This window comes from Lissotriton vulgaris, chromosome 7 (assembly GCF_964263255.1).
Source record: "Lissotriton vulgaris chromosome 7, aLisVul1.2, whole genome shotgun sequence".
NCBI classification, from domain to species: domain Eukaryota; kingdom Metazoa; phylum Chordata; class Amphibia; order Caudata; family Salamandridae; genus Lissotriton; species Lissotriton vulgaris.
In genome coordinates, this window is record NC_141695.1 from 366,286,477 (window position 1) to 366,299,041 (window position 12,565).

Here is a 12,565-nt window from a genome sequence, read left to right on the forward strand (position 1 = left end):
AACAACATTGGTCAAGCCACTCCCCCAAGCCACTCCCCCCTGCCCTGAGGCGCGAGAAGTTCTGTTCTGCTGACTGCTAACTCACCGTGAGAGAAGGGCAGGCAGAAACAAATGGTAGTTATAAATAAATAACTACCATTTGTTCCTGCCTTCTTCTCGCACGGCGAGAAAGCAGGGGGGCCGGCGCCCAAACGCCCCCATGGTAGAACAGCCTCCAGGTACTGAAAAAATTATGCCTGCCCAGGCAGCCTTTAATGGAGAGTGAACTGAAGCAAGGAGGCTGCTGGGCGATTATGCAAATGGGTGAGCGCCGTGCCAAGGTTGACCGGGCTGTGAGATGAACAGCCGGAGGATCCGCGCGGCCCGTAATTAAGGCAGAAGGCTGATACCTAAGTGTGATGACAGAGAAAATGCAGGCAGGAAAGAATAGGACTTACCCTGGAGAGGCCCAAAGACCCACGGCATCCGAGGAGCAGCCAAGGTCACGAGAAAATCCTGGTACCGGCATCCCTAAAAGAAAAGAGTGAAGAAAGCTTGCGGCATTGGTTTCAGGAAACCAGCCTGGGCCCACGCTTGAAATGAAGCAACACTGTCATCCAGTGGCCAATTAGCAGTACTACACCAGCTAAAGAGAGGAAAGGGTGACGGTGACAATGAGGCATTGGACAGGAAGGCGAAGGTGTGCCAGGATGAGGCTAGTGCAGCACAGGGGTAGCTGCTGTAGCCCAAAGCTGATGGTGAGGAGATTGCACTAAATTGTGAGTGAAGTAACAGACACCCTACCTAAGATTGTGTCATGCTATCGCAAGAAGAAAGTAAGCAAGCCCAACTCAGCAAATGAAACCGGAGACGCCTGGGGGTATCAAGGGACATGAGAAAGAAGCCCCAAGAAAGAGGCAGCTAGGGCTGGTGAGAACGCAGTGACACTGTAGTATCCTACTATCTCTATTTATCTCTTATGTTAACTTGCCCCTAGCTGCTCAGCCTATGTGAATGTTCTGAGTGCAATTTTGGTGTGTGGGCTGTGTGTGGAGTGCTTGGACGACTGGAGGAGAGTGACTGTTGGATGGATGGGGCTGTGCAGCAAGCAGGCTGCTCCCGGTGTGACTGTTAAGGGATACTTAGGACTTCTGACAGAGATCTTTTTCCTGCTTACCTACTCTTCAATAAAACTATGTTGTCTCCATCATACCTGTGTTGTCCTGATTACTACACGTATTGTTGGTGACGAGGTAAAGGCGTTCCTACGCTCAACTATGAGTAGAAGTGGCCTGAGGAACCTAATCATGATTTCAAGAATACGCTGGAGAAAAAATACTACAAGTAACGGAAGACTGGTCAAACCAGAAGGAACAAGGTGTTACAGAAATGATGTTCAAGAGGCCTCACATGTACCTTACTCTAAAGACTTTAAGCTTCAAAAGAAACAAAGTAAACAACCACAAAGACAGCGTGCTGTGCAGTCCCACCGGTGTCCATCAGATCGGATAGCCCTCAGACAAGCGTGCTGTACTCTACATCTAGAGTCAACTTCAACAAGAAGCTCCATGGATGCTGCGCAGAGAGAGCTTTTACACACAGTAAGGCTTTCCTTTTACTTTAAGGGTGATGCACAGAGTGTGACTCTCATGTGTATTCTGACGGGAAAGTCTGTCCGATTCTGCTTGTGTGTGCCTGAGGCATGAAGGCACTGGATCACCTGTCCCTACACATTTGGGCTCACACCAGATCTTGCAAAGTGTGAAGTTTTACTCATCTCACCTGTGGTTGTGCCTGCTAGAGTGAAGACAGGTGACAAGATGGATTTGGTGGCACACAGCTGTGGCCTATTGGCAGTGTCTGTTCAGATGGACTTTGTGCAAATAAACTTTGAACGTTCTTTGGCAGTGGGCTACACACACAAGAGGTGTACAAACCAAACCTCATGTTTAAGGCATGGTGGGACATGATCTGTTTGCTTATTGTATTTTACACAGATCTTCCTGGGCGAGTGTTCACTGTTTGTTCCTGATGCTGCTGTCTCCCCACAATTGCCAGAGTCACGAGTTAGGTGGAGCATGTTTTGACTTTGTTTTTTTCAATGCTTGTTGAGACTTCGATATTGCCGCCCTATCCAACTGCCAATTTAAAATTCAAAAGAGACTTTGCTCACGCTCAGCTTGGTGCAGTGCTAGGGTCCCGCGCAGTCTCTGGTGATTTCTTCATCATCTCGACGATCTACATTGTGACGCATCAGCTGCAGCGCTGCCCTCTGGGGCTTTGGTGCACGCTGCTTCTTTGAGCCATCCGGCACGATGTCAATGTACGTGCCACCATTTTGGGTTTAGCGCTACAGCAAGCAATTAAATTATGCTTTTATACCATGTTCCAACCACGCCCATGCCATTTACCAATCACGCTCGATTTTCGTACCTATCACGCTTTCTTTCAATATGTCTGATTTGAAAGGAAAGAGCTCTAACACGGACGTCGTGACAAGTAACAAGAAAGGAAGGTCTGTGTCTCCTACTACAAAAGGTACTTAAAACTTTGTTTTGTTTTTTTTAACATTGGAGTGCATGTCCACCATTTGAAAGCAACATTAAACTTCATTATCCAGCGCTTGTGCATCGTTTGGGCAACAACTCACAGAAGCCTTATTTGGAAACTTCCACTTCAAAACATTTCTTTCTAGTATTTGGCAAAACTTAGTTGGAAAGGTCATCGGAGTACTTTTCTTCGTTAAATTGAAATCTAGTTTTCATCCATGTCTTCAGTATTCACTGCACTGTACAATGCTGCTGTCTAGTGTCTAATTTTCACATTTTATATCAGTGTGCAGCGTTTAAGTCAAAATTTCATTACAGTATTACAAATTGAGTTTTCGCTTGATATCTTGTTTACTTTGCTGGTGTTAGCTGCATTTCACATGGCCCCTACACGGGGGTGAACCCTTACACGGGGTGAGTGTACCCTTACATGAGGGTTGGCCCTACAATGGGGTACATTTTAGGATTTTTTTATGTCCAACTTTATTCTATATTACATTAGTACTCTTACGCAAGGGTGATTTTATGACTTGTTGCAGGGGTTAGGCCCTGCGTGCTTAAGACGCCTTGTGCCGCATGATTTTTCTTGTTGAGTCTACTCATTGCTGGCCTCCTCTCATTGGAGAGCTCTCACATTTCATTTTACAGGTTGTCCCTTAGTTGTTAGTGGGGCAGGACATTGGGTGCAGTCCCTATGTTCTCAAGACGACGTATGTTTTTTTACATAGTGTGATTTTTTAAATAATTTTTATAATCACTGGTTGTCCCTTTTGGTTTATAGGGGCAGGACATTGGGTTTAAGTCCCTCTCGTCTACATCCACATATTCGTTGTCCCCTGTTTAGGGTGGGGCAGGACATTGGGTTTAAGTCCCTCTCGTCCACATCCACATATTTGTTGTCCCCTGTTTAGGGTGGGAGCAGGACACTGGGTAGTAGTCCCTATCGTTCACATTTTACATACACGTTGGTTGTCCCCTGTTCAGGCTGGGGGCAGGAATTTGGGTATACAGTCCCTCTTTCCACACCTTTACATGGAGCCTTCCCTACATTGGATTATGTAAATTTTTGTCATCTATTTGTTACTTTATTAAGAGGGGTATATGGGTATTTCGTATTTTATATAATTGCCTTTTTCCCTTCTATTTTTATATTGCGTAGTCGCTATTCCTCTTGTGATGTTATTTATATCATCAAAACAACAGTAGAGGAAGTGTAGAGGTAATGATAGAATCACCCTCCTAACTGATCTGTATAAACAACAGGATTCCATCAATGTGTACAAGTGAATTAATTTAATACTAGTGATGATGATCTTAAATGTGAGACGCGGCCCTTTCTTGTGATGACAAGATAAGGGCACTATGTGCTTTTAAAATACCCCTCACACACTAAACAACCCTTTAGTGTCATGCTTCATCATGGGGGTCTTTCCTCCCTCTACGGGGCGGGCGTGCTACGACCTACGAGCTACGTGGGAGCACTAGTTGGTGTGACGATAGGCTATGTGTGGTGCAGTGAAAGTGATATCAGTGAAGTGTAGGGACCTATATATGTGAATGCAAAAAATTAATTAAAAATTCCCTGGCTAATAGAAAAAAATGGAATGTATTAAGTTCTCTGGCTGGGAACGTTAAAAAAGGGGGTTTTGTGGGTAGAGCAAGTTGCTTGCTACCTGGTCAACATGTATCGTAAGTAGTCCCCTACTACTTACTCATCAGGACCTCTGATGCTCCCTACAGAGAAAATACACTCAATTTCAAATTCTAAAGAATGTATGCCTATAGTCCTATAACTGAGTAGCAAAAATCGGCTACCTAGTTAAGCTTCCGGGCTTGAGTGGGCCCTAAGGGAAGCGTGGAAAAATCTGACCTGATGTGGTCTCTGTAATAAGAAAAGGGGAAAAAGCACAGAAAACATGTAAGTCAGTGTTACACTTATCCATTCAAATAGTTCTCGATGTCTATCATCCACGAGGATCAAATTGTCATTGCGTGTCCTTATAACTCATAAGCTTACTTGATTTGCTTAATGTAAAGAGGGACACAAGAGTTTTGCACTTTTTTAGATGGATGCCTCCATCATAATGGCAAAATTCGTCATATGGATTAATTTATATTTATAAATTCTAAACCACAGGTTCTGTGGAGTACATCTCAAAAAAACATACACTCAAGTCTCCATGCACCCGATTACACACACCAAACGTGAGAATACAAAGAAGTCTTCTGCCGATAGTTATAATGTGGTGGCTCAGGATTAAAAACGGGTATTTCCAGGGAAAATCGTTAACTCTCTTTCAGTGGTTAGCCGTAAGGATTTCATATAAACAAACGCTGTTAACACGTGTGATAGAGTAAAACGATTTTATACATACTGATAAGACACATCTAGCGTGCCTCATAAGCTGGTATGCGCAGGGTGTTCCCCGCTGTGTACTGAAAAGAGAAACCGCATCTTACAGTCACTCTACGGTATTGGCGAGTTTTTGTTACCTTTGTAAAGTGCGCGACCAGTTGTTTAAAGACCCGTGGTCGGAGTTTATTACTTACATTACCGCTTCGTGGAGCAATGCCTTAATCCTACCCTTGTGCCGCTCCGAGGGATGGTGTGGCCGTATCTTTGCCGTCTTTTGACTGAGTAGAGAGGCTGATTAGTCATCCATGACTCGTGTGAGACCGTGTAGACTAGAACTCTCACCCAAGATGGCCGTGACGTTAGTGGCACAACAGTGTGAAAAAAACGTGTTGTTTAAGTCTTTCCACTGTTTTTATGACAAAGTTTGTTACATTGGGATTAGTTGGTTTTCTGGTGATGGTAAAGACCAGTATTGATTATATTCTATTAAAATAAAAGTAAACCAAAGGTGGTTGACTTCAATGTATTTAACTGAAAACTAATGGTATATCCAATATTGAGATTGGATAATTCATGCATGTTCAGGATGGTTCACCAGAGTTTTTCATTATTGTGATAGGTGAACCAAAGTGCTCCATGATGGGTTTAGCCCTTATGGATGTTGTAAAGGCATTGGTGAGCATACATTAAAGTTGTCCCTATGGGATTTCATCGCTCAGACCAATTTTGTTTGAGTTGATGCGGAACACCCATCTCTGTTCTTTCTCTAAAAGGTGTTTCTCGTGGGCCACCGATTCAATTATTGTCCAAGTAATATCCTCAGGTTTGTGACCGCTCTCTAGGAAGTGGATGGTCAGCTTGGTTCTGGCTTTTTTTGCATTTTATCATACTTTTGTGTTCTCCTATTCTGGTCTTAATAGCCCTTCTGGTTATGCCCACATATTCCAAGTTGCAGGGACACGTGATGAGGTATACCACGTTGAGACTGTTACAATTAGTGAAGGATCTCTGCTCCCAGGTGGTCCCATTCTGGAAAGTCAGTTTTTTGCTCCTTTTGGTTAAAAAGCAGACCTTGCAGTTTCCACATGGGTGGTGTCCTTGTAAAAAGTTTGGGTTTTTGTCGTTTTTTACAGCTTTAGGTCTTGTGTGGACTAATATATCCCTTATGTTTCGCCCCTTTCTATGGGAGAAAATTGGTTTAGGTATCTGGAGTAAGCATGGGCGAATTTTGCGGATCTCGCGTTCGCGAATTTTGCGGATTTGCGAATTCGCAATCCGCAAAATCCGCGATTTTTTTTTTTTTTTGTGTTCGCCCGTGTTTCTGCCAGTTCGCGAGGGTTTTTACAATTTCGCAATTTGCGAACTTACCTGTCGGGTCGCAAGTTTCGCGAACTTGTTGTTTCTACGTGTCCAGCCTGTTTGGGACACTCTTCTTCATCACTGCCACTCTCTGTCACCACTGCCACTCTCTGACTACTCATGCCACCCTCTGGCCCACCCATGCCACCCTCTGTTTCATCACCACACCCTCTGGTTGTCCAGTGTACATTATTTTCGGCAAAGCAAAGCACACCTTCCCTGCCTCAAGTGACCTGAATTAATTTGGGGCTGATTAATGTGTCACAGAATATTTTTTTAGCTGGCACCTGCTTCCTTAGTGCGCCCTGATTAGTGATCTTTTGCACTTGCTAAGTGCTTTCATTGTTGCAAAATTAGTTACAACACCTGCCCTGCCCCAACTGACAATAATGAATTAGGGGCTGATTAATGGATTTTAACTTCCAGCCTGGCTCCTGCTTGTCTCCCTTAGCTGTAATTCAGGACCTTTGTGGCATATGTGTAACTATTCTGAGGTTCAGAGCAGGGTCACATAATAGTTGCAACTGGCAACTGAACTCTGGAGGGGCCCCTCAGGAAGCACTACAGGAAATGGCTACTAATGATGAGCCTGAACTTTTGAACCTGGCAAGTAGTTTCAGTTTTGCTAAGATCGTATTTCTGCAATTTAGCACTTATTCGCGGGGCGCGAAGTTGTACTGGGAAGCCGCAAACTCACGCGAACAGTGCGGATTTGCGGATTTTGCGGGAGATTCGCAAATCTCGCGGATTGCGGATTTCCCGAAAATCCGCAAAATCCGCGAGCGAACGGATTTTCCGCCCATGCTTAATCTGGAGGCCTCCACTGTTAAGGATTTTACAATTTTTATTCAGAATTTTGGTGACCTGGTTGGAACTAGTGTTGTATGTAGTTGTACAAATAGGTCTCCGTTCCTCCTCCTTTGGTACCTTCTCTTCCAGGAGACTTTCTCTGCAGTTGTTTCTCGCCCTCTTGTAGGCCTGGTTGATGATTCTATCAGGATACTGGTGGGTTTCCAATTTTTTCTTTAGGTCTTTTGACTGGAGTTTAAAATTCTCAATTTCTGTCAAGGAATACAAGGTTACTGTTTGAGCTGGTGCTAGTGAATTTAGAAAATTGGAAACCCGCCAGTATTCCTTGAACTGTGGTCTTGAGCTCAAAGTACTGACTCTACAATATGATTAATAAAGAGGAAAGTCAATAGGTTTGGTATTTCACATAGCTGCAGGACCTCAAGGCATTACTAGATGTCACACTTGAATAAGAATTAACTGCAGTAAGACTATAATAAGGCTCCAGGCCATCCAAACGGTAGATATCTCTGAGAAGCCAGGTGTACCTGCTTGAAATCTTCACTAAGTGGCAGCATGTCCAGTTGTTGCTAGTTGTCTTCTTGAGTCACATGCTTCAAGTGAAGTGAGCAGGACTAAGTACCTACGTCACTCACAGTGAGGCAGAGGGGTTCCAGTAAAACCCTCATAGATGTGGGCTGCACCAAGACATGAAACTGCGACTCTTAGATTTTTAGATAATGTCTCCGTGCCACTCACATTGTTAACAATTAAATGGCCTGGGAAGATTGTGAGCTGAACAGCACAGTATTCAACTGAGCGTGGGAAATTCCTCTAGGGAATTAATGGGCAAATTGCAATTAAACAATGACATACATTGCTTAAGGCCACATGTTTCTAAGAACCAGAAGCTGGGCTATCACGTTGCATAGTGAGGACAGTCACCAATGCATAATGGTATTTTGTGTCTACGCAAGCAAGACATTTACACACACTTTCAACTAACGGGAGCCTCTATTTGGGATAAATTAATGGGTGGTGCGATGGAGCCAGCAGGTTGCTCACATACTAAGGCATCTACAACACTGAGTATTGCTTGCGAAAGTGCAGAGAATATGAGGGTTAAAGAGCATTTCCAAGCACCACTGGGCTTACAGCCACATATCCACTTGCTCAGGCAGGTTAGATGGTGATTTAAAAGCGCATAGGATGGGTGATTGCAATGCCAAAACAAGTCTGCGCAGTCTTATGCTGAGTAAAATGTTTTCAATCAAGAGTATTTGTAAAGTGCGCTACTCACCCGCTAGGGTCTCAAGGCGCTTATCATTAATTACAATGTTACTAGAAAGTAAGCTAGAAACAAGGTAGGTCTTTCTTCTGGTGAAGGGCAATGAATTCCTGGGATAAACCAATTCAACTAGGTCTAATTTCTGGATTAAGTAATCAGGGTCAAGGCTTGTTAGCACGTAGTGTGGGACGACTCCCATTTGGGGTTAAAGTGCCATACATGTGAATATTCTCACGTAGTCCAGCAAAGGCCCTTCTGTTTACAATATCATTGATTTACTAAAAAGTACCATGGATAGGGAGCATATTAGTAATCACAGTTAGCAGATGTGTGTCACAAGAGGGAGCTGGGTGCGCATGGTTTGCCTATCCTGCAGCATAGCTAGGGCCTTCATTTCAGGATAGTTATAGCAGTTCAAATCACACCACAGAGGGCTATGTCTCCTGTCAGAATCTGCTTAAATTTGTATTTATTTTAGCACTGTCAGTCAGTCAAAGCAATGTTTATTTACACCTTAGTCTTTAAACTGCAATACCCACAATGCAAATATTAAAACAGAAGATAAATACACAATCAGTAACACACAATAAGAAACACCATGTTCATCAATACATTCTTGTTCCAGGACATGCTTTTTGCTGTCCAATAGAAACCAAGGTTCACTAAGTAGTTACAAAAACATACTTACACATTAAAATTCTACCCGTATGGCACCAAGAAGGAAGATTTAATTCATATTAATTTAAAATTCATAAATAATCATCATAAAATCACTAAAATCCAAAATAAATCTGAAACATTTACGATACTTTGCTAAAAGCTTTTTACAGACTTCATATATATTCCAATAGCGATAGCAATCACGTGCCCACGAGACCTTATTTCATATTTTACAAAAATAGGCCTCATGTGCAATTTACGCTGAGATATAAGCGCCATACATTCTACCAAAATATGCAGCATATCACCCTTAATGCCTAGCAAACATAACAATTCCCATCTGGGTGGAGCCTAATGACCTTCTCCCTCTGATTCGACAGCCAAGGATTAATACCTATCCTAACTCTTAAAACTTCGGATCCAAGCCACTTATTCGGGAGGGTATCCAAATAAGGGTAGCAAGATTCATTTTGCCAGGCTGTCATCATAAATTGAACAGATGATTTCCCGCTCAAATAGGCTTGATCAATTGTTCTGGACAGCTCAAGGACTTGAGTCCTGAGCTCTATTTTAGCACTGATATTGGTGCTTACAATAGCCATCCATGTTGCAGACTGAGAAAGAGAAAAATGTAAAGAAATAGCTGTGAATGGACTCGGCCCACTCCAGTCAGGCGAGCAAAAATGAAGCACATTTCTTGTAATCCTGAAGTGTGATGGAAGCAACAATTTTAATACAGCCAAAACAAATCAAGGCACTTTGCCAGCCAATGCACAAATCACAAACATTCACTGAAACAGGATTTTACACATTTTTAATTTGTTCACTATAGTTTTATCAATTAAATTCCTGTAGGAGGCTGGCTTAGTATATGGTGCACACTTATGTAGGTGTAGCAGCCTGCAGTAATCCAGACAACCCTTATGGTGATTTTAGTGGTTTTAGGCAATTTTGGAAAGCTCTCTAAGTTGTAGATGTGGAGAACAACCTTCAGGCTTAGTCCAGAAGGAGTGTGAAGCAGCTTGTTTTACCAGTACTTAATCTCATGGGATGAATTAAGTGAAAAAGAACCACACAGTATAGTTATAAAAAAAAATATGTTTTATAAACACTCACTAAAACAATGTATTATCTCCTACCAAGAGATATAACACTGATAGAGCGCGCAGGTCACCCGGCTCTGAGTTTACCAGATTTCACGCACTTGGGCCCATGACTTGATTGGAATACTATATTTTGTGAGTAGGGCAAGTTTACGCACTACTATCAGTATTTTGAGGGTGTACTACAAAACCCTATTACCATGGCACCTGACTTACATCAGGTACTTACTCTTCCTGATAGATCAGGAGCTATTAGAGGGTAGGTAGTAAGATGATTCTAAACATTTATTCTATTCATTAAATACCACTTTGTAAATCCTTCAAAAGACCACGGACACCTGAAGGGTTTTAAGAGTTTTATATAAGGAGTAAAATTTAAAGTGACATGATTACAAGGCAGATGCAAATCAAAACATCAATAATCAGGATTACAAGAATGATATAACTATGAATAATGGCAAGCACCATTGAGTGCGAATGGGAATTCTATTGGGTAAGGGTAACATGCTATTAAATTTCAGGCTTATACTAGGGACGATAAGTTTATACCACATTAGTCAGTGAATGCTTCAAAGCCTACAAGTGATTCAAACCCTAATCTTAAACTGTCTAACTTAGATCCTAAACATCAATAATATTCATCACACTATTCAAGCAAAAGCAGTTTCAATATGTCCTATAGGAAGGGGAAAAATGGAACATACTAATAAACAGTTAACATAGGCAATTTTAGAGAGGTCAGAGAGAATATCATGGGCATAGAGGCTTTATTAAAGAGCAGGAAGGAAAGGATAGTAGACGGTCACCCACGAGTATATTTACCTAGGACAGGAATGAGGACTAACCCTGGCCACGGGTCAGCTTCGGGAAAAGACGAGGACAAGGACCCTCAAGGATTTAGAACATCAGTAGGTGAGCAGGTACAGCTCACGGAAAATCAGGACAGGATACCCCTCAGGACTTTTGGGTCAGGACTGGGCTCACCAAAGGGCACGACCAACACCTGCAGCTTCGGATGCAACGCCTGCGCTACCCCCTCTCTGCATGGAATCCGCCAGTAACCCCGATTGGGTTCTCGAATCTCCCAGCAAACTGCTTCGCCAGCACTTAAGACTATTTCCACCCCTTGGAGTTTGTGGAAAATTCGGACAGAGTGCTCCGCAGCTCTCTGTATCAATCACCTATAGAGTCGTGGGGTCGGTGACAGGTCAGCTATTCGGACAAGTCGGACAATTTTCCCTAACTAAACTAGGCTAGATATACCCTTTTTGTGTCCCCAGACCACCCACAAATGTTGCAAGTGACAAGGTCCCAACTTATGATTGGTCATGAGAGGTGGTTAGGTCATAGTCACCACCTAAAATTCTGGGTTCCCATATTAAATATTCAAATGACAGTACCCACCCCTTACATTCCTGTTCCCAAGCATACGTGTAGAAGAGGACAATAGAGTACACAGTGGACAGAAACAATGTAACATTTTTAGGCGAAATTCAGCATCTTCTCCCGGGGTAGAGGTGATCTTCCCAGGAGCGTCTCAGCTTCGGTAGCCAGCTTGCTGAGTTCCACTGATGCAAGGCCCGGTCCTCATATCACGTGATCGGGTCCACATAGACTTCTAAGATGGAGAAGCTCCCCAACTCCCAGGCCCCCAGATACGCGGTACATGAAAAGTAAGCGAAAACAAATTAGAAACACAGAAAAAGTGAATACACTGTACACCATGATAATCTACACTGCACCCCTTACTTCATAATAACTATAGCGGTTAAGAGTTAAGCAGAAATAGATAGAAATGCAAAGCAGCATGGGCAAGCAGAACGCGTGGTTAAAGACAAGCGGCCATTTTTAGCTACAATGCGCATGAGCGAACTCTCCCTCCAGAACTGCGAGTGCGTCACATCACATGGGTATGACCGACGCATGCGCAGACTGAATTTCTGCGAAGCGGCCATTCTGTAGTATGCAAGCGGAGTTAGGATTAATAGACACATAGGCAAGCGTCTCTGGGGCACCTGCGTGTACTGTAAAAGTGTAATATTAATGACAAACAGGATTGATTAGTACTATTACAAGTTAACGAGGTTCATGAATGTGAACAAGTCGCTTTACGTGCGAATCCTTGCTCCATCAATCCCCTCTTTGATGATATTTACTATCATCACTATTAATGGAAACAGATGCCAACTTCGTCTCTCTTTCTCACATTTCACTCATTTCGATTTCAACAAATTTGTTGTTGAGCCTCTTTTCAGCATCCTTATTAGGATGGAAACCTTTGGCCTTTTTATAAATCTGGTTTTTTAACTCTTCTAATTCAAGTTCGTCAATATTTATCTTGACTCCTCTCTTATTTACTGTATACTTCTTTCTACATTTTTGACATTTGCAGCAAATTATTATTATGAACACAATCCGACTTATTCCAGCTATTGGCATCAGCATTTTCCCTACAATACTATGACCTATGTTAGAAAACCAA

The 12,565-nt window shown here is 42.8% G+C and overlaps 1 protein-coding gene across 1 annotated transcript in view; it reads left to right on the forward strand.

Annotated features, from left to right (window-relative positions):
- Positions 1 to 2,426: 2,426 nt before the first annotated feature.
- LOC147701659 (transmembrane channel-like protein 7) overlaps positions 2,427 to 12,565 on the forward strand; it is a 475,400-nt gene continuing 465,261 nt past the window's right edge. Inside the window, exon 1 of the mRNA XM_086930288.1 lies at positions 2,427 to 2,517. Within this exon, the coding sequence (XP_086786414.1) occupies positions 2,433 to 2,517 (85 nt within the window). The 5' untranslated portion in view covers positions 2,427 to 2,432. The remainder of the gene's footprint in view (positions 2,518 to 12,565) is intronic.